This window comes from Podarcis cretensis (assembly GCF_951804945.1).
Source record: "Podarcis cretensis genome assembly, chromosome: 7".
NCBI classification, from domain to species: domain Eukaryota; kingdom Metazoa; phylum Chordata; class Lepidosauria; order Squamata; family Lacertidae; genus Podarcis; species Podarcis cretensis.
This window is the reverse complement of record NC_137176.1, coordinates 2332447-2354705: the sequence shown is the minus strand read 5'-3', so window position 1 is coordinate 2354705 and position 22259 is coordinate 2332447. Positions and strand designations below refer to the sequence as shown.

At 45.0% G+C, this 22259-nt stretch overlaps 2 protein-coding genes across 9 annotated transcripts in view; both read left to right on the top strand.

Annotated features, from left to right (window-relative positions):
- The window catches only part of KIZ (kizuna centrosomal protein), an 82047-nt gene extending 78926 nt beyond the window's left edge, over nt 1-3121 (top strand). For all 7 annotated transcript variants that reach the window (XM_079983555.1, XM_079983554.1, XM_079983551.1 and 4 more), the window contains 2 exons: nt 1079-1122; nt 2426-3121. In XM_079983555.1, coding sequence (XP_079839681.1) covers nt 1079-1122; nt 2426-2529 — 148 coding nt within the window. In that variant the 3' untranslated portion in view covers nt 2530-3121. The remainder of the gene's footprint in view (nt 1-1078; nt 1123-2425) is intronic.
- Nucleotides 3122-10175: 7054 nt separating this feature from the next.
- The window catches only part of XRN2 (5'-3' exoribonuclease 2), a 65004-nt gene continuing 52920 nt past the window's right edge, over nt 10176-22259 (top strand). The window contains exons 1-3 of one of the 2 annotated variants that reach the window (XM_079983497.1): nt 10176-10344; nt 21314-21441; nt 21520-21631. In XM_079983497.1, coding sequence (XP_079839623.1) covers nt 10270-10344; nt 21314-21441; nt 21520-21631 — 315 coding nt within the window. In that variant the 5' untranslated portion in view covers nt 10176-10269. The remainder of the gene's footprint in view (nt 10345-21313; nt 21442-21519; nt 21632-22259) is intronic. The other variant, XM_079983496.1, reaches the window with a different exon arrangement.

Sequence of the window (22259 nt, the reverse complement as noted above, 5' to 3'; positions counted from 1 at the left end):
GAATAGTTAATTCTCTAACATCATTGTCCCTTATGAGATTATTTCACAGCAACAGCAGCACAATATGCATGCAACACACAAAAGATCAAAATGATTCCAGCTTGTTTGGCAGATTCAAAAGGGTCTGTGATGCTCAAGATATGAGAGCATTCATTTAGCAGAACAGAATGGTGACTGTATTTGCATCAAGGTAGATCAAAAGCAGCTGAAAGCCTACATCATTTACATAGGAACAGGGTGAGACTATGGGAACCCAACTGTTGAGTCCTAGCAATACATATTCAAGCTGGCGAACAAGAATATAGTGGATAAATTAAATTTTATTCTAATACCTTTTAGAATCCAGATTGTTGACTTTTTAAAAGCTCAGGTATCTTTAGCCAAGGACATTCAGTATAATAAATTGGCAAATGTGAATAAATTTTGAAGCCCTTTTATACTTACAGTGGAGCTAGCCTTCAGAGAAAATCTGTTTCCTACAAAATGAAGGCAGTTTCTGTGTAATATATGTTTTAAAACTTATTTACAGGTTTGGGCTTCCCATGGATATTAAGAGTGAAGATGCATAACATTTTAATATTGCCACTAGTGAGTCCTGTTTCTGAGCTTTGAAGCTGACTTCTCAATTTGCCTTAGCATTTATCAGCTTGTGTCACATGGTGTGTTTGTATTTTATTGTTTTATATATATTTATGGCAAATATATGTTTAGATATCTATATATTATTAAATCACAAACAATTGCAAAACTATTCTGGGTTTGAAGAAGGAAGATGTGTTGCTAATGTTACAAGCTGCAGCCAATAAACATCCTTCATGGTTTCTGTCCTTCATTGAAAGTGAACCATGCTGAAAACTTGCAGAAATAGTTTTTCAGAGCTAATACTTGTATAGAAAAAGGTAAATATGTACAGAACATGATGAAGATGCTTTCAAGGTGGCCACTCCTTTTAAAAGGATCCATGTGTTCTTGCCCTGTTCGTGTTCAGTTTCACAACTGTGTCCAAGTATGTTTGGGTATAGTCACAGAAGCACTGATGTCAATGTATTTCCTAACCCATTTAAAATATCTTTTATAGGGATGGAAACCAAAGGGGAATGGTATCAACAATAAAATCCAAAGGTAAGTATAGAGTTTGTAATAACATAAACAATTGGGGTTGCCTTCCACCTTGGTTTGTAAGAACACGGGAAGATTCAAGACGGTTTAACAAATGGTTCATCTAGTCCATCCAGCAACTTGTTTCTAACAGTAGTCAGCCAGTGATCTGAGAAGTTTATAAGCAGGACCTGAAGGCAACAGCCCTCTAACATTTGTTTGCCCAGAGCGGTTGGTATACAGAAATCATAGATAATAGCTGCATATAAACTCCCCACTTTTGAATGCAGCCAGTGGCAATCATCACTTGTAGCAATTAATTCTATAAGACTAAAACTCCTGTCATCCTTGATCATGGGCCACTTTTGCTGAAGCTGATGACAACTGTAGTTGAAAACATCTGGAGGGCAGCAGGTTGGGGAAAGGCTAGTTTACTGGGATATTTGACCAGGCATCAGAAGAAATTTCATGACAGCAATATCCCTTTCCCATCAGCCCAAGATCATTCTTGTTCTATAGGATATATACACACACGATACACCAGCACCTGAATAGTAGGATATTCTTTGCCCCAGTAGTCATAACATGCTGGAAAGGCAAGAAGTATGCATGGCATTTTTGTGGGTCACCCAACAACAGCTATGTTGAGAAGCTAACAGATAACTTAAAGTCCTTAATAGACCATATAGGAGTAAGAATTTAGAGTTAGGGTAGAGTTCTGTGAGTGTAAGCCATCCATACCAGCAGATCCCAACTGGAAAATGTTAATGAAAATGAAATTTATTCTTCAATTGATTATAAGCAGCTCCCCATCCCACAGTTTCTGCACCAAAAATCTGTTTCATGAAACCAGTTATTATTACCAGGGTTTCCCCCAAGAAATCTGAGACTGTGCCTGTGTGAAGCCAACCTCTCCTCTGCACTTTTCATGCTTCTCCTGGTTCTGGGAGACCAGCAGGGAGCTTGTTGCAGCAGGAGGGGGAGACACCCATCTGACTCATCTCTCTGTCTTGGCCTCCCTCATCTCACTCTCCTGCTTCAGCCTCTGATTCTGGACTTCTCTCTGCCACAGACTCGCCCATCTCACCAAACCCTGTTACCTCCTCAGCTTCCAACACCTCCTCTTCCTACTCTTCTCACTCTGGCCACTTATCGTTGTCCCACCACCACTTTCTTCTTCTTCTTCTGTCCCACCACCACCTTCTTCCCCTGGGGGTTCCCCAGGTGGTGGTTCTCATCATTCCTCTGTGTCATGACAGTTGCCTGTTGAAAACCGGATATTGCCATTTTTATTTGTTATATGCTATATTTTGTTTTCCTAATGCAGCCTTCTGGGGTGATTCTGACGACAGTAACTCTGAGATTGAAGAAGCACTGCGTCCTCAAGTGCATTCCTCACAAAAAGATGAATTTGATGACTTCTATGATTGAGGACCAACATTTCCCCCACATACATGTTCTAAAAAGCTCAAAAGAAGTTTTTCCTAGGGGGTGATTTAGAACCAGGGTGAATGTAATGCTTTTCCTTGTTTGAAATTCACAAAACTTGGGCAGGGGGCACACAAATCAATTTGAAACAGGAAAACTGAGGGTAGGGTACTGTTTTCCTTCCCTCTTTGTTGCCGATTGCTCCACTAAAAGCAGGGGGTGTTTTCTTCAAAAAACGTCTAACAGACTACAGTTATATGCACTTACCTATAATGTGCAGTTGGGCCAAATTTAGGAGGGGAAACAGATTTGTTGTTATTCACAAAATTACTAATTGTGTGATATTTAAGTGATTAGCAGTCATGGGAAGGTGTATGTGATCCAGACCGAAACCATGCCCTGCTGCAGTACTGATCCAGATTTCTATTCATTTCTGTCCTAATGCCCCCCTGCAATTTTGTCTTTTTTCATTGGGATGTAGGAATAAACCATATTATTTCAGAAATCAAAGTTTCAGATGTGTGACTCAGCCACATAATGTTTTCTTTTGTATTTACTTTGTCTTGTTCTAATAAAATGCACTCTTGACAATGTACTTAAAGAAACTCTTATTACTGTTGTGTATTTAAAGTATTGACCTGTGTGATTTTTGTTTCATATACTGAAATCTATAAAGTCTATAGTTAAGTATTGTTCAATGGAATATTGGGCTGCTTGCAACTGCCCTGAACATGATGATGTCACACCTCCTCCTCAAGAATACATAATGGGATCCAGAAATGTACAACAACTGTTGCCCAGTCACTAATATTTTCTTCTTGGGTAAGGTGATCAACAAACCACTTCTGATGCTGCTCCTCAACAGCTCCCCCCACCCTGCCGCTGCAATGAATGCAAATAACCACCCTAGGCTTCTTAGCAACTAGTTAGTAGTATTCTTCGGTCACTTATGGCTTACTCTATGGCTTACTCCACTTATATGGATCAGGAGAGGCTGTAGCCTGCTCACCAGCTGCAGCCATGGCAGTCAGGATGGGTCTGAAGGACTTCCTGTGGACATTAAATAATTACAGTGCTACCTTGGTTCTCAAACTTAATCCGTTCTGGAAGTCTCTTGCAAAACCAAAGCGTTCCAAAACCAAGGCGTGCTTTGCCATGGAAAGTAATGCAAAATGTATTAATCCGTTCCAGACAATTAAAAACAACCCCTAAAACAGCAGTTTAATATGAATTTTACTATCTAATGAGGCCATAAAATGAAAGCCATAAATCAGGCTGCAATCTACTTTTTGTTGTTGTTTAGTCGTTTCCGACTCTTCGTGACCCCATGGACCAGAGCACGCCAAGCACTTCTGTCCTCCACTGCCTCCCGCACTTTGGTCAAACTCATGCTGGTAGCTTCGAGAACACTGTCCAACCATCTCGTCCTCTGTCGTCCCCTTCTCCTTGTGCCCTAAATCTTTCCCAACTCCAGGGTCTTTTCCAGGGAATCTTCTCTTCTCATGAGGTGGCCAAAGTATTGGAGCCTCAGCTTCACGATCTGTCCTTCCAGTGAGCACTCAGGGCTGATTTCCTTAAGAATGGAGAGGTTTGATCTTCTTGCAGTCCATGGGACTCTCAAGAGTCTCCTCCAGCACCAGAATTCAAAAGCATCAATTCTTCGGCGATCAGCCTTCTTTATGGTCCAGCTCTCACTTCCATACATCACTACTGGGAAAACCATAGCTTGAACCATACGGACCTTGCAATCTACTACCCAGTATCAAAAACTGGCAGTGATCTACCCATTGCCATTGGAGGGACGAGGCGGAGAGAGGAGTTTAAGTGGAGGGGACGAGAGCATGGGGTGCGTGTGGGGAAGGAGGTGGCCAACTGCATGCGGGAGGGGGAGTTTTAAGTGGGGAGGAAGGAAAGGGAGGCAAAAGTTTTCTCCCCACACCCAAGTCAGCCCTCTCCCCCCCCCTGCATGCTTTCCGGCATCTTCCACGTTCCCCACTATGGGCAGCATGACTTTGGGCACTGCTTGTGCATCCCTGGCATGGCGGCACCCAGACACAGCAGCAGCAGCACTGGAGCATGAAGAGGAGGCAGTGGCGGCTGCTCTTGGCTGCGCTCCTAGCTGCTGGACGCTGAGCCGGGTGGGCTGGAGCCTGCACGCAGTGTGAGCACCCCGATGCCCCGCTCAAGAATGTGGTCCCACACTGCCTCGCCTGGACCTCGCTTGGGGTCGGGCTTAGAACGGGAGGGGGGAAGGCGAGGGGGCAGGAATGTCAACCTGCCCAGCATAGTTTCCCCACCATACACTTCCCCCCCCAAACACTGTCTCTCTGCGCGCTGGGGGAGAGTTGCCAACTTCCAAGTCTCCCTACTCCAGTCACTTACATTCCGAGGAGCCACCCAACTCCACTTCATACCAAGGAAATAGGCACTTCCCAGCAGAGGGAAGGGAAGGGAAGGAAGTGGCGGCAGTCATTGCTGGAGCCAAGCCGCTCGCTCAGAACAGAAATGTGCACGCAAATCGGAGCACATTCGGCTTCCGAAAAAAGTTCGGAAACCGGAACACTCATTTCTGGGTTTGAAGTGTTTGGGTTCCAAGTAGTTCGAGAACCAAGCTGTTCAAAAACCGAGGTACTACTGTATAAAGCTTCGTACAGAGTCCAACCCATCACACTTCTGCGACCCCCCCCCCCCACTTTAGAAGCAATATGCCCAGTCCCTTGTCCTTTGCCTTTCACCTGCAGGTCTTCGCAAACAAGCGATACCTGTCTGACAACTGGTATGGGGTAGTACGGAATGCTGCTTCTCACTGCCAGCCAGTCAAGCTGGACAGTGAATCCTCTCAAATAGCCAGCACATTTCCCTCATAGTAGGTCTGGGCTGTAAAGCAAGAATAAAAGGCTTTTGTGGGGAGGAGGGAGGAATGAAGATCGCTACAGACATCAACAGCATCCAGCAGCCTTGACTCTGAAATGCTGGACAGCTCCCATGGCACCTTGTCAAGGCAGGGAACTGTCCAACATGCTGAAGGTTGAACACTGGCCCAGGCTTGGTGCACACTGAGTTGGCAGCAGCAGCAGCAGGCAGCCTGGGTGTGGGGCCAAAAGCACACCCAGTGCAGATTCTCTTCTACAGAGCCTTGCAGCATGCCACTCAACACCTGTACTTGGCACCATTGTGGTTCTGCTGCATTGCTAATGTGGTGCTGTCCTGAGCCAAGTTGGTGTGGCAGCTGCCATTAATGTCAAGCTGGGCAGAGGCCCTTGGGACCAAGGATGGGATGAAGGTGACCTCTGCATGGGAAGATTTGCATGGCATGAAGGCACATGACTGTGTTATCATGGAGTTATTTGGGCTGTGATGCAGCGCCCTCTGTACAGCCCCAGCATCCCAATGGCATCCTCTGGTGAGCCCCATGGCCCTGGGCCCCCTCAATCAGGCATGCAGAATATCAGTAGGCTGTGATGACAGCTCATGGTACTTTCTGCTGATGTTTCCCTCCACGCTCCTTCCAGCTTCCCCCCTAGTTGCATCTGCTCTGCTAGAGGTAGTCCTTTTCCACTTGGGAAATGGGCCAAGTGTGGCAAGAAGCAGATGGTTAAAAAGATTATAAAACTGTTCCATAGGAAGGAACAGAAGTGCAAGGGAGGGAAGCAGAGATAATGGCAGATGGCTTCTCCAGCTGTAGTGTTCCTCCCCCCCCCCAAGGTATCAACAGATTTATAAAGGCGCAGGTGGAAATTTATAAAGTAAAATGTGCAGGCACCCCACTAAATGATTTCCTTGAAGTCAGCCTGGCTGCTCCCAAAGTTCAATATTTTTAGCAAATGAATGAGGTCAGAACTGTGAAGGATGAGTGAATTCTTTGGACTGGGGTGCTGAAGAGGGGCTGTTTTGGCCTCCTTTATAGTGCACATTTCTTTCCTGCTTCTAGTCCTTGGAACAACCATAGTTCTGAAGACCTGCTGGATTTCTGCTTTGGCTTTTCTTTCCTCCAACCTCAATGTTATTTTCTGCAAATGCTGAAAATACACAATAAGTAGCTGACACCCAAGCAGTCATTAAAAAAATTCATTGTATAGTTAACTTACCATGCAAAGGCCTACATATACACTCAGAAGTCTCCTTGTGTCAATGGGGCTTACGCCCAAGTTGGTATGTACTGGATTGCAGCCTTGGTTTTCTTGTGCAGAAGCGTCAGATCTTAAATGCAGGCAACTCACTATGTGTAATGTTATTTTACCTTGTTCCTGACTAGATAACACTTCACATTTTAGTATCAAATGCAAAATATGTCAAATTTGGAAGTATGAAGGAAGCAGTAATTTAGTTCTTGGTATAAAAACTGATCACGAACAAATATGAGGCACTGACGGCCATTTCACATAATATATCTGAATCTATTTGAGCGCTTTTTTAATTTAAAAAACGTCATGAATTAAATAGATATGTTATTAACTGAGTTATAGCTCTTGGTATTGACATACCTAAATATTTAACAGATTTGGAACAAATGTGGAATTCATATTCCTTAAATGTATGGGTGAGGGACGCAGGTGGCGCTGTGGGTTAAACCACAGAGCCTAGGACTTGCCGATCAGAAGGTCAGCGGTTTGAATCCCCGCGATGGGGTGAGCTCCCGTTGCTCGGTCCCTGCTCCTGCCCACCTAGCAGTTTGAAAGCACCTCAAAGTGCAAGTAGATAAATAGGCACCGCTCTGGCGGGAAGGTAAACGGTGTTTCCATGCGCTGCTCTGGTTCACCAGAAGTGGCTTAGTCATGCTGGTCACATGACCTGGAAGCTGTACGCCGGCTCCCTCGGCCAATAAAGCGAGATGAGCGCTGCAACACCAGAGGTGGCCACGACTGGACCTAATGGTCAGGGGTCCCTTTACCTTTAAATATGTAGGTATGCAAATTTTCACTTATTGGCTTCAATTTCCTTTTTGTACCAGCTAATGGAGCACAAAATATGGTCTGAAGCTCAACATCAAAAAAGCTAAGATCATGGCCACTGGTCCCATCACCTGGCAAATAGAAGGGGAAGAAATGGAGGCAGTGAGGGATTTTACTTTCATGGGTTCCATGATCACTGCAGATGGTGACAGCAGTCACAAAATTAAAAGACGCCTGCTTCTTGGGAGAAAAGCAATGACAAACCTAGACAGCATCTTAAAAAGCAGAGACAACACCTTGCCGACAAAGGTCCGTAAAGTTAAAGTTATGGTTTTCCCAGTAGTGATGTATGGAAGTGAAAGCTGATCGCCGAAGAATTGATGCTTTTGAGTTATGGTGCTGGAGGAGACTCTTGAGAGTCCCATGGACTACAAGAAGATCAAACCTATCTATTCTGAAGGAAACCAGCCCTGAGTGCTCACTGGAAGGACAGATCGTGAAGCTGAGGCTCCAATACTTTGGCCACCTCATAAGAAGAGAAGACTCCCTGGAAAAGACCCTGATGTTGGGAAAGATGGAGGGCACAAGGAGAAGGGGACGACAGAGGATGAGATGGTTGGACAGTGTTCTCGAAGCTACCAGCTTGAGTTTGACCAAACTGTGGGAGGCAGTGGAAGACAGGAGTGCCTGGCGTGCTCTGGTCCACGGGGTCACGAAGAGTCGGACACGACTAAACAACAACAAATGGAATAACTTGATATTTTACCAAAGGCATCTATCATTTGCATCAACACAGGAATAATAGAACAGAACTGTAGAGTTGGAAGGGATTCTGAGGGTCATCTAGTCCAACCCCCTGCCATGAAGGTGTGGGGGTCAAACCTTGGTGTTATCAGCACCACACTCTAACCAAGTGAGCTAGCCACAGGGAACAGTAACATGACGCTTAGAAATAAACAGAATATCATCTGCAAATAAAACCAATATATATTCAGCTGAATTATAGACTGCTCCATAGATCTCCCTGTGTTGTCCAATAGCACAAGCTAAAGGGTTCCAAGCAAATATTCAAAAGCAAGGGTGAATAATATACTGTAATACTGAGGCATCTAATCATAGCCTGCATTTTACTTAGGCTTATATTTTTGATCAGGGCCTGCATTTTAAAATGAGCTTAAAGATTTTCAAATGTTTCATGCCAGGCAGAAGACCAGCTGCCTAAGTACTTTGGCAAGATGTTTATCCTCCTGGACAAGGGGGCCCCCTGATTTATAGCAGAAAACAATTCTCAAAGTCGTAAAAAGGGAATTACAGGCTGAGAGCCAAGGTTACACTGACCCTACATATTACAGAATATAAAAAAGCTGAGAAAAAACATAATTAAGACTTGGTAAATAGTAAAATAAAACCATGTGCCTCCCATTAAACTTGAGCCATATTTTCCTAAGGTTAAAAGGCCAAGAGCAAATAGAAAAGCAACTGGCTTGGCTGGAGAAGGGAGTGTAAACAGAAGAAGAGGTTTTCTTCCTATTTTTATTTTGAGACTGTAAAATGTTCCTTCCTTTTTTACTTTGAGAAGGTTTATTCTTCTAAAATGCTATCTATGATAATGTATGAAATATATTGGCTTAAATGTAATTATGCAAAGGAATTAGAAACTAAGAAATGTTAAATCCTTATGCTAGATTCTTATTTCATATAGTTGGAAGAGACCACAGGGGCCATCAGCCCAGCCCCCCCTGCCAAGCAGGAAACATCATTAGAGCACACATATGGTTGTCAGGCCTTTGTTTAAAGACCTCCAAAAGAAGGAGATCTTTCAATGTTGATGTGAACTCAAGATCCTTGACATCTGTTTAAGATAAAAATTTAAAACTATTAAACCATCTGTTTTGGAGGGCAATAGGGCAAGAGGTGAGCTGGTAATTAAGGTTTCTTGTTGAGACACATGTAAGATATATTACTACTTATTTGTCATTTATAGATAGAAGAATATATATCTTTTTGTTTCCCATAAAAGGGCATGAGGAAATGGGTGTATCTTTTGTGATTGGTTCTAGCAAACAGCCAATAGGAATTTTAACCAGGCTGATTGGACAGAGGCAGCCACAGGAGGAGCAAGGGGGCTGGATTAAGGAAATATAAGTGCTGGCCAGAATGGCAGGAGGCCAGGCCAGAGCTTGGTAACCAAATACCACTGTGCCTCATATTTATTTGTCTGACAAATAAATTATTATTTTAATTTCTCTATTGCTGCGTTGAATATTTCATTCCAGCTAAGCGTTAACCACAAGCAGGGTGCTACAATACCTTAATCCATGTTATTAATTCCAACGGAAATCCGAATTTCTATAATGCAACTACTGTACCATATACCGTTTAGAAGCTGAAACAACCTTTGATAAAATATAGAATGTTAAAATTATAAACTGCTTTTTTACATGTCTGTTAAGCCCACAACTATCCTGATATTGTTATGCCAATAAAGAGGCATGAACGTGGACTCCAGCTCCCCGCCTCCCCCTCCCCCTTTCCCGCGAGAGTCTTTCTCACGTGACTCCCGGGAAGCCGCGCGCCCAGGCAAAGCATTCAGGCGCCCGAGCCCTTCCAAGCGCGCATGCTCCCACGGCCGCGCGCTCCGAGCCTTCGCTTTCTCTTTGTGCGCATGTTCCCTCCAGGTTCCAAGATGGAGGCGTCAAGCGAGGTCGCCGGTCACGTGGGCAGAAATTTCAAGGCGCCCCTCCCTCCCTCCTGACCCGGTGACCCGGAAGCGCTCCTCCGCCTGCGCCGGTTTCCTGCCTCTCGCTGCCTCGCGGTGCTGCCGGGCTGCCCGCCGCGCGAGAGGCGTCCGATGGGGGTTCCGGCTTTTTTCCGCTGGCTGAGCCGCAAGTACCCGGCCATCATCGTGTCCTGCGTGGAGGAGAAGGTGAGGCGGGCGGGCGGGCGGGCGGGCGGGGCGGGGCCCTGGCTGCGCGGCCTGGTCAGGCGGGGAGGGCCGGGCGCCAGGGGCCGCGGGGCATCTGGCCAGGCCTCCCCGCAACGCCCCCTCGGGCTTCTCCTGCTCCGCGGCGCAGATGCGCAGCACTTCGCCCGAGATCAGCCCCTTCCGCAGGCGGGAGCGTGCTTGGGAGCCCTTTTGAGCCTGAAGATGGCTTTGCCCTATAGCAGCCCCGGTGCCCTCGAAGGGGGGGGGGAGGGGGCGGCCTCGGCTGCTGCTTGAGGCTCAGGAGGGCCTTCCCTCAGCTTCTGCTGGCGGCCCACCTTCGCCCCTATCTGGACAGGGATACCTAACTGCTGCCACCTGTACCTTGGTAACCTCTAGGCTCGGTTACTTCAGTGCATCGTATGTGGGTCTGCCTCTGAAGACGGTTTGGAAACTTCAGCTGGTGCAGAATTCAGCGGCCAGCTTGCTCACTGGGGCAAGATAGTTTGAGCATATTACTGCAATCCTGGCCAACAAGCCTGTGTTGCATTGAATGTTCCCCCTGCACTGAATACATAAGTTTTTTTGGTTTTAATTTATGGTCTTTTTGTGCCATACATGATCACCCTGAGCCCTCTCTCCCACTTTGTGGAGCCCAATTGGCTCCTTGCTATACTCCAGAACTTAGGGCGAGGCAACAAGCTGGAAGGTTGCTTGAATGGGAGTGGAGGAAAACTCCAGTCAAATGCAATCGAAAACTGTGAGGGCTCATTATCAAGCATATCTAGTGGCACAGAAGGCAGCAAAAAAGGCATACTTTGCTGCCTCCATTACATCCTCATTGTGTCATCTGGCAGAGTTTTTCAGGTAGTTTGGGGCCTTTCACGGTCTGGCCTGAAGGAAGTGGTATCTCACCGAGACTTGTTTGTGGAGCGCTTTGAGGAAAAAATCACTTTCTTTTACCAGGATCTTGACTCATCTATCACAACAGATGAAGCACGATTCGTGTCCAGAGCAATGTTCGAAATTAGCCAGGCACCAGGCACATTTTACACCTGACTATCTGCCACTTGCGACCAAGTGAAAATGGCGCCTGGCATCATCTCCATCTGGAAATGTGTGCCTGGGGATCCTTGGATCTTGACTGTTTTCACACACTAAGACCACATTCTGTAGAATTCTCTCGCTTATATTTTATCTGCACTATCAGAATGAATTTCAAGAACCAAAATGCTTTTTCTGTGCAGCCTGAGCAGTAGCACCTAATGACATTATAGTTAATTATTGTAGCTTGTCTTCACTTACCCCACCCCACTGCGCTGCTCACAGTTAGGAAGAATATACTTACGTTATGAATGGTCCCTGTCACCATTAAGAAAAAGAGGTAGGAATAGGCCAATATATATGTGAACGGTCCCTGAGTCAAATGACTTTTCTGCTTTAAGTTCTCAAAGTTCTTAAGCTAGCTCAAGGTTGTCATCTGAACCAGCCAGATGTTTAACTGATAATCGATCACAGTCAGTTCATCATTTGAAAAAAAGACTTTAGAGCTGTCTTGACCAAAAATGGCAACTGGATGTTCCATTTTGGTGACTGTGACCTTGGTTTAAGTAGCCATTTGGCACCTAGCTTATATACCTGAATTTCTAACACTGGTCCAGAGCATTGTCCAACAGGTAGATTGTGAGTTACCGGTAGATCACTGGATGTCTGTGGTAGATAGATGGTAGATCTCGTCAATAACAATGGGTAGATCACAGCCAGTATTTTTATATGTGAGTAGATCACAGTCTCTTGGAAGTTGGATGGGCCTGGTCTAGTCCTATTGTGTTGGATGAGTTTCATTTGGTAAGACTTGAGGACATGGACAAGCTGACAGGTGAAAATGTTTCATTTAGTCAGGCCTTTGAGTATTCTGTGGTCCTTTAAATGTTTGTGGGAGGGGGGTTATTGGGTTTATAAATGTATTTTGTGTTCTCATTTTATATTTTTATGTTGTTACTGCTCTATGATCTTTGTATAAAGGATGGTATACAGATTTAATTAACAACAACAATAGCCCTGAGCCTATCCATGACTTGATCATGGATGGAGGACTTGACCTGACATGTGTAACAGAGACTTGGTTGGATGAAGCAGATGGGCCTGTCCTTGCCACTGCTTGTCCACCAGGTTTCTCTTACGCACAGCAACCCAGGTCATGTGGGCGGGGAGGGGAGTTGCAGTGATTTTTAGGAAGTCATTAGTTTGCACCAGGCGTCCTATTGGGAAGACCCAGTTTTCCGAGTGCATGTTCTGGAAGTTGGGTAATAAGGGCAGTACAGGATTCCTTTTGGTGTACCGACCTCCCCGCTGCACCAAGGATTCCCTGCCGAGCTGCTTCAGGTCGTGGCGGATGTTCTCCTGGAGACACCTAGCTTGGTCGTTCTAGGGGATTTTAACATCCATGCCGACACGACCTTACAAGGGGCCGCTCGGGACTTCGTGGAAAGCATGGCCTCCATGGGGCTGTCCCTGAATAAGTCTGGCCCAACCCATAGCCGCGGACATGCCTTGCACCTGGTGTTTACCTCTATGGATGTTGGTGATCTGACACTAAGTAAAAGCGAAACGAAAGAAGTGCCGTGGTCAGATCACTTCCTGGTGCAACTGGACTTCTCTGCGACCCATCCCCTCTGCAGGGAGGTGGGACCAATTTGGATGGTCCGCCCCCGCCACTTAATGGATCCAAATGGTTTCCAGAGAGTGGTAGGGGATGCTTTATCCCATGTTGATGGCCTTTCAGCTGATTCCCTGGTGGCCCGCTGGAATGTGGAGTTAACCAGGGCTATTGACTGTTTGGCTCCGAAGCGCCCTCTCCAATTGCATGGAGCCCAGACAGCCCCGTGGTTTTCCACGGATCTGAGGGCAATGAAACAATCGTTGAGACGGCTAGAGCGCTGGTGGCAGATAACTCATTCCGAATCTGACCGGACACAGCTTAGAGCTCAACGTCGAGCCTACCAAGTGGCGATAGCGACGGCGAAGAAGAATTTCTTCACCGCCTCTATTGCATCTGCAGAAAACAGCAGCAGGAGACTTTTTCAGGTGGTTCGCAATTTAGCGGAACCACCTGCTACATCGGGGCCCAGTACGGGCCACATGTTCTCCTGCAATGATTTTGCAAAGTTTTTTTGCAGATAAAATCGCTCAGATTCGGGAAGAAGTAGACTCCACCGTGGGAGCAGGGCCGGGGCGGGAGAGTGCTAGAGTTCTGTCTAGTCAAGTTGAGTGGGATCAATTCCGAGGATGTGGACAGGCTACTTGGACGAGTGAAACCAACCACCTGTCTCCTGGATCCTTGCCCATCCTGGCTTATAAAAGCTAGCCGGGAAGGACTGGGCGATGGGCTTCGTGGGGTGGTGAATGCTTCTTAAAAAACCATCTTTAGATGCGGCCACGATGGCCAACTATCACCCAGTCTCAAATCTTCCATTCTTGGGCAAGGTGATTGAGCGAGCGGTTGCCGAACAACTCCAGGCACGCCTGGAAGAAGCGGACCATTTGGATCCCTTCCACTTGGGATTCGGGCCTCATCATGGGACTGAAACTGCCTTGGTCACACTGGTTGATGATCTCCGGCGGGCTAGGGACAAAGGTGAGAGCTGTTTCCTAATTCTGCTGGATCTCTCAGCGGCGTTTGATACCATCGACCATAACGTCCTTCTGGACCGTCTTGAGGGAGCTGGGGGCACTGTCATACAGTGGTTCCGCTCCTTCCTCCTGGGCCGTGTTCAGAAAGTGGTGGTGGGGGATGAGTGTTCAGACCCCTGGGCCCTCACTTGTGGGGTGCCTCAGGGTTCTGTCTTCTCTCCCATCCTTTTCAACATTTACATGCAGCCGCTGAGAGAGATCATCAGGAGGTTTGGGCTGGGTGTTCATCAGTATGCAGATGATATCCAGCTCTACCTCTCTTTTAAATCAGAACCAGTGAAGGCGGTGAAGGTCCTGTGTGAGTGTCTGGAGGCGGTTGGAGGATGGATGGCGGCTAACAGATTGAGGTTGAATCCTGACAAGACAGAAGTACTGTTTTTGGGGGACAGGAGGCGGGCAGGTGTGGAGGATTCCCTGGTCCTGAATGGGGTAACTGTGCCCCTGAAGGACCAGGTGCGCAGCCTGGGAGTCATTTTGGACTCACAGCTGTCCATGGAGGCACAGGTCAAATCTGTGTCCAGGGCAGCTGTTTAGCAGCTCCATCTGGTACGTAGGCTGAGACCCTACTTGCCGGCGGACTGTCTCGCCAGAGTGGTGCATGCTCTAGTTATCTCCCGCTTGGACTACTGCAATGCACTCTACGTGGGGCTACCTTTGAAGGTGACTCGGAAACTACAACTAATCCAGAATGCGGCAGCTAGACTGGTGACTGGGGGCGGCCGCCGAGCCCATATAACACCAGTCTTGAAAGACCTATATTGGCTCCCAGTACGTTTCCGAGCACAATTCAAAGTGTTGGTGCTGACCTTTAAAGCCCTAAACGGCCTCGGGCCAGTATACCTGAAGGAGCGTCTCCACCCCCATCATTCTGCCCGCTGAGGTCCAGCGCCGAGGGCCTTCTGGCGGTTCCCTCATTGCGAGAAGCAAAGCTACAGGGAACCAGGCAGAGGGCCTTCTCGGTAGTGGCGCCCGCCCTGTGGAACGCCCTCCCATCAGATGTCAAAGTGATAAACAACTACCTGACCTTCAGAAGAGTTCAGGGAAGTTTTTAACGTGTGATATTTTACTGTATTTTTGGTTTCTATGGAAGCCGCCCAGAGTGGCTGGGGAGGCCCAGCCAGATGGGCGGGGTATAAATATATTATTATTATTATTATTATTATTATTATTATTAGGTCCCAGGTTTTAGCAGTAGCCAGAAGTGCATTAGCACATTCAAAACTAGTGCATCAGCTGCATCCATCTCTGGAGCTGTCTGTTCACATGGCCAGATTGCTCACTGGATCCAGTTAATTAATTTAATTTATAAATTTCTATACAGCTTTATATTTTTAAGAAAAATCTCAAAGCGGTTCACAGCATATTAAACATCAATAAAACAATCCAGAATCAAACATTTCTGAAGAAGATAAAATATAAAGTACACACTCAAAGCAACATAATCAACAGGAAACCAAAATACCATCTCAGAGATTTCAAAATAAAACACTAAAAAGGTGGCCAACTACAGAATACATATTTAACACAAAGTAAGTTAACAAAAACAAACAAACAATCTTAAACATTAAAAAAAGTTGCTAAGTGAAATCAATTATAAAATGCACATTTAAAACAGCATAATTAACAAGAGAATAAAATATTACAATAAGCATGACATGGCTGTTTGACAGGCACAAAAAGATGGGGCAAAAGAGTGGACTCCGCCCCCTAAGCCAGGTGGGAGTGGCCTTCATGACTCACAGCCAGGCAATGTTACAGGGAGAATGGAAATTCCTTGATACACCAGCTTACTGGCTTTCTATCTATTTCTGGGCACAAATCAAAAGTGCTGGTTATGACCCATAATGTAGGTTATGACCTACAGTGGTGTCCCGCAAGACGAATGCCTCGCAAGACGAAAAGCTCGCAAGACGAAAGAGTTTTCCGTCTTTTGAGGTGCTTCGCAAGATGAATTTCCCTATGGGCTTGCTTTGCAAGACAAAATGTCTTGCGAGTTCTTGCAATTTTTTTTCTTTCCCCCCCTTTTTTCTAAGCCGCTAAGCCGCTAATAGCCGTGCTTCGCAAGACGAAAAAACCGCAAGACGAAGAGACTCGCGGAACGAATTAATTAGGTCTTGCGAGGCACCACTGTATGTGGTTTGGGTTCAGGCTATCTGAAGGATGATAGGATGATCTTCCTATATGAGCCTGCTAAGACTTTGACGTCTTTTGGGGAGGTCTTTCTCTTGGTCCCACCACCTCCACAGACACGATTGAGGAGGATCAAAGAGAGAATCTTCCTTTTGCTGGCAGGCAAGTGCTCCCCCCACCCCCGGTCTTTGGCCACTAACAGGCTATTGTGGCAGGGTCTTCTGAGGGTGGATGTTGTACTTGCCAGCCAGCTGGCACATACAGTGGCAATTTTATTCTCAAGTTGTGCAGCAGTGCCAGCCAGCTGACTCACACTGTGGCATGCACTTAGATGGTGGAGATGTCAGTTGCATTACCTGCAACAAGACATCTCAAATTGGTTGCAAGCAAACCATCCCCAGTTGCGAAATGTGCCTAGCGACCAGGAAATTCTGAACCCTACTTGTTTGTGTGTTGCATTTGTGTGTGTACATGCACACTCTTAAATGGTTTTAAGTGTTTTCAGCACTGTTTTTAATAGGATTACTTATTTTACTTTTAAAAATGTTTATATTGCATGGCTTTAGTTGTATATGTTTTAATTTTTGCTATAAGCCAATTTGCATCATGCATTGGGAGAAAGGTGGGATATAAATAGAGTAATCAACACATCTTGTACTTTGCTCTCTGGAGAACTTGAGACTGGAGCTATGTTGGTCTTAGTAACTTTAATCTTTTGCTTAGAGTTTCTAACTTTTCCTTGCTGATCTCCCCCCCCTGCTGTTCTGTTGAGTTCTTTGCTGAAAGCAGTTTGAGTGTCTTTGCCATGCTGGATTTATGCCAGAACATGATTAGTATCTATTAGCTATAATGATATGTGTCCTACATGTGGTGAATAACTTTGTGGTCCTAGGCAGTGTCTGAAACTCTCCATGTGCTAGGTGCGTTTTGCAACTTGGCATGGTCCAGTTGTGACCAGTTTTAGATCTATGGAGGCGATGTATGGTGCCTAAGACTCAAGAGTAAAACACCTGCCTCCCATGTGCCGCAATGTGAATCACCTGGGTAGTGTGAGAGTAAAAATGCCGCCCTGTGCAACTTACAAGTATAATTGCTTCCACTGAGTGAAACTGCCCCTGCCTGTGCCACAGCACAAGTAAAAATGGTGCTGCAGGTGGTGCAAGACTCAAAGTGCCGCCCTGCCTGACCCACAGGTAAAATTGCTGATGCTGAATGAAACTGCCCCACACGCTGCATCATAAGTCACCTGGGTAGCACTGTGGGCAGCACATCAGTCAAAATGCTATCCCGTGTGACTCCACGATTTCTGTTCTCATCCTGAAGCAAAGTTCTTAACCCAAGGTAATATTTCTGGGTTAGTGGAGTCTATAACCTGAAGCGTATGTAACCCGAGGTACCATTGTACATACATTGGAATAGGTCTTAGTGTTTTCTGTTGCATTACTTCCAATAAATGCATATGGGATTGCAATCCTTGAGAGATGAAAGACTTACAAAATGACAGGTGGTTGCTTATCGGCTTTATAAAATTGGGGGACATTCTGCAAACATAAACTATATTGTTGTTTTTCTTCGTACTATATATTATTGCCTCTGCCCCCTGCAAAGTGTTTTATTTTTAAGAACAATTCCTCTTGCTTGTGAAAAGTTTCCAGTTGCATGATTTGACAGAGTTCTTCTACAAGGACTTGCAAATGTTCAAGAAAATGGCCAGAGTTTAATATCTGGTATAATTTTATTTGCTAGCTAACTTTTAAGGTTGTTCTGTTCTTGATCAAGTATTTAGTTCCTGCACATTCTGTTTGTTGCTTATTGCAGATGTAATATCAGTAATTTAAGATGCACGTAAGCTCCTTTGGGGAAAATGTGAGCATTTGGGATTCTGAACAAAGTCTGGAGGAAACTGATTTGTGGTGGGAGTCTTAAGCAATAAGTAATAAATATTAAAGTTGCTAAGCAATAAGTAGCAGATATCCAGGTTGCTATGGCTGAGTCATATGCAGAAGAATGGGAACAGCTTCCAGTGTGAATCCCTAGGAGAGAAGAACAAAGGTCTGAACACCTAAATAGCCATTGCAAAGCTGAGAGTTAGAAGAAGAACTTAAAGAGGCTCTAGCATTGCTAAGTGGCTAAGATACACCCTCTGCCAGATGTCTCCAGAAGAGCTTCAGGGCCTTGGATGGCTGCAGGCATAATACGTCTGTAGATCTGGGTTTTCACCTTAAGAATCTGATCCCATGGTTTCAAGTGAATAGTTGACTTTTTGGTGGGGGGGGGGCATTCCAGTGATAGAGTGTCTGCTTTGCATATGAAAGATCCCAAATTCAGCCTCTAGCACAGGGGTTGGCAAGGTTTACCTCACCTGGGCCAGTTCACTCTAGCGGAGGTCCTTCCATGGGCCGGATTGCGCGCACACGCCTGCGATTTCCGGCATCTGCACATGTGCAGGCGCGATTTCTGGCGTCGCAGAAGCAAGTCCCTGCACCGCGCTGCGCTGATTTAGCGCAGCGTACGAGGACTCGCCAAGTGGGCAGCTCAGTTTGGGGGCAGCTCATGGGCCAGTTAAATGACCCCCGTGGGCCACTTGTGGCCCATGGGCCTTAGGTTGCCAACCCCTGCTCTAGCATCTTCAAGTAGAGTTGAGAAATACTCCTGTCTGAATTCCTGGTTACTGCTAGTCATTATTTACAACACCACTCGCACTATCACACCACCATCCTTTTGCTCAGAAGAGAGACCTTAAATTGGGAGTGTCCTACCACAAGCGTGGGACAATGACATTTTGGGACAGCCTTATAGTTGTCATGGTGGCCATGAAGTCTTGCAGCACCCCAGTTGAAGTGAGTTTGGCATAAATATTGAGATCCTCCAATTCTGCTGTTCTGGGATTCTCAAAACCAAATCCAAGACCATCTTCATCAACATATGTAGTGAAATAATAGAACTGTAGAGTTGGAAGGGATCCCTGAGGGTCATCAAGTCCACACCCTGCAATGCAGGAATCTCAACTAAAGCATCCATGGCAGAAAGCCATCCAAACTCTGCTTTAGAACCTCCAAGGAAGGAGAGGCCACCACCACTCTTGGGAGTCTTTTCCACTGTCAAACAGCTCTTACTGTTTGAAAGTTATTCTTGAGGTTTTAGTCAGAATCTACTTCCTTGTAACTTGAAGCCATTTGTTAGAGTCCTATCCACCGGAGCAGGAGAAAACAAGCTTGAGAGTTTTAAATTGTAGGGGCAAGCAGAATGTGATGTTTGAATGGCTCTCTAAACTATGCCTGTAGTGTTCCTTTACAATCTGATCATAGCATATGTGCTCAGTTTCATAGAAATGGTAGAGGGAGTCTATCCTAATACTCAGTTGGCCTGGGATTCCGCATTATGACATATGAGGGCTTTGCTTACACTCAGTTATGTCCTCTTAACTCGACTCCCACAGCACAATCCGCTGAAGACTTTTTACACCTTCAGCCTTTTAAAATATTGCCTACATTTAAATTGGCCTCTGGCAAATTGGCGTTCTTGACAAGAACAGTTCAGGTGCTTAGTTGCATAGATAGTGAAATTTGATTTATGTGCCTGGGCACCAGGATGGTGCCTGGCATCATCGGGATCCTTGGATCTTGACTGTTTTCACACACTAAGACAACATTCTGTAGAATTCTCTCGCTTATATTTTATCTGCACTATCAGAATGAATTTCAAGAACCAAAATGCTTTTTCTGTGCAGCCTGAGCAGGAGCACTGAATGACATTATAGTTAATTGCTGTAGCTTGTCTTCACTTACCCCACCCCACTGCGCTGCTCACAGTTAGGAAGAATATACTTATGTTGTGAATGGTCCCTGTCACCGTTAAGAAAAAGAGGTAGGAATAGGCCAATATACCGTATATGTGAACTGTCCCTGAATCAAATGACTTTTCTTCTTTAAGTTCTCAAAGTTCTTAACCTTTTTTTTGTTTAATTTATTATAACATATAAAATGCTTACATTTACATTTACACAATACATATATGCAATACACTACCTTATTTTCATAGCATAAAACATACCTACAATACTCTGTATAATACCTACTTATACTATACATATCAACATACCTACACACCTTCCCCACACGGACACCTACAAAGTGACTTGACTTCCAGCCATTCTTGTTACGCTACCTTATTTTTCCAACTAGCTTAAAGACATTTCATTGTTTCTTTGATCTCTTCTTCTATCTTAACTTTACTTTACTTTCACTCTAATCATTTTCTGGATTCACTCAGTATCTGTCAAAAATTCTACTTTTTCCATATAGATTTTGATGTATTCCTTAAAGATAGCCCACTCCTTATTCACTTTTTGTAGCATATCTCCTCTTATCCTCCCTGTTAATTCGGCAGTATGGAAGTATTCCATCATTTTAGATAGCCAGCCTGTTTTAGTTGGGATGCTGCTGCTTTTCCAATTTTTGGCAATTAATAACCTTGCCGCCGTAGTCGCATACATAAGTATTGGTCTGACCGTTCTTTTTATTTCCTCTGACATGATACCTAGGAGAAAGGATTCTGGTTTTTTCCCCCAAATGATAATCTAAACATTTTTTTCAATTCATTATAAATATTTTCCCAGAATCCCACTATCTCTTTGCACTCCCACCACATGTGTAGTAAGGTTCCTGCCCCGTTTTTGCATCTCCAACAGATATCACTACAGTTTTTATAAATTTTTGCCAGTCTAACCGGACTTCAAAGTTCTTAACCTAGCTCAAGGTTGTCATCTGTACCAGCCAGATGTTTAACTGATAATCGACCACAGTGACTTCATCATTTGAAAAATAAGACTTTAGAGCCATCTTGCAGAAAATTGGATATTAATCATTCCATTTTTGTGACTGTAACCTTGGTTTAAGGAGCCATTTTGTACCTAGCTTATGTATCTGAGTTTCTAACGCTGGCTAAAAGTACTTGTAAGAGAGAAGAGGAGTAAGAGAGAAAAGATTCCCATAGGCATGTGGTGAGATAGCTTAGCTACCTTTCATAAAGCATAGCCTGCCTTTCGAATTTCCTTTGCATTTCCACCATGTTTCCTTGATTGTGTTTTTCTTTCAGATTTGAATGTGATTCATACATCTAAAAATCTTTTGCTATTCATTGTTTGCAGCCTAAAGAATGTAATGGTATCAAAATTCCCATTGACTCCAGCAAACCAAACCCTAATGAAGTGGAATTTGATAATCTGTATTTGGATATGAATGGCATCATCCACCCTTGTACACATCCTGAGGACAAGTGAGTCACATTTGTACATTAAATTGGTAGCTTGTATTAAACATTGTTTGGATATTGACACAATGTCTTACATTGCAGACCAGCACCCAAAAATGAAGATGAAATGATGGTGGCCATATTTGAGTATATTGACAGGCTTTTTAATATTGTGAGACCGAGGCGGCTTCTCTACATGGCAATAGATGGAGTGGTAAGTACTTAAGTGGTTGCCATTGATGTATTTGGGTCAGGGTTGATAAAAATTGTGTCTGAATCATTTGAAGTGCTATTTTCTGCTGTAGTTTAATTTCCACTTTATTTACAATGCTGTTGGACACAATGACTAAATTCCATTCCTGCATCTGTTTTGCCAGTTGGTGAACAGAGTCAAAAGTAACTGCATTTATATACGAGATGATTTTATTTTTAACACTTTGTGAGTGTGAACATTACTTATCTAAGATAGATTGTGAATGGTGGCTTCATTTAAGGTTCATTAAGGAAGCTGCTCCGGCGGGAAGGTAAACGGTGTTTCCGTGCGCTGCTCCGGTTTGCCAGAAGTAGCTTAGTCATGCTGGCCACATGACCCAGAAGCTGTACGCTGGCTCCCTCGGCCAGTAAAGCGAGATGAGCACTGCAACATCAGAGTCGGTCATGACTGGATCTAATGGTCAGGGGCCCCTTTACCTTTAAGGAAGCCACTGGTATGTGATCTCAGTTTGTTGATTTTCTTATCGCCCATCCCAGTGCTTGCCAGTGCTTAGTGTTGTGGCATACATGCACAGTCTAGAAAGGTATTGCAGGATAAGATGAGTTTATCAACTCCCCTTCAATTTCTC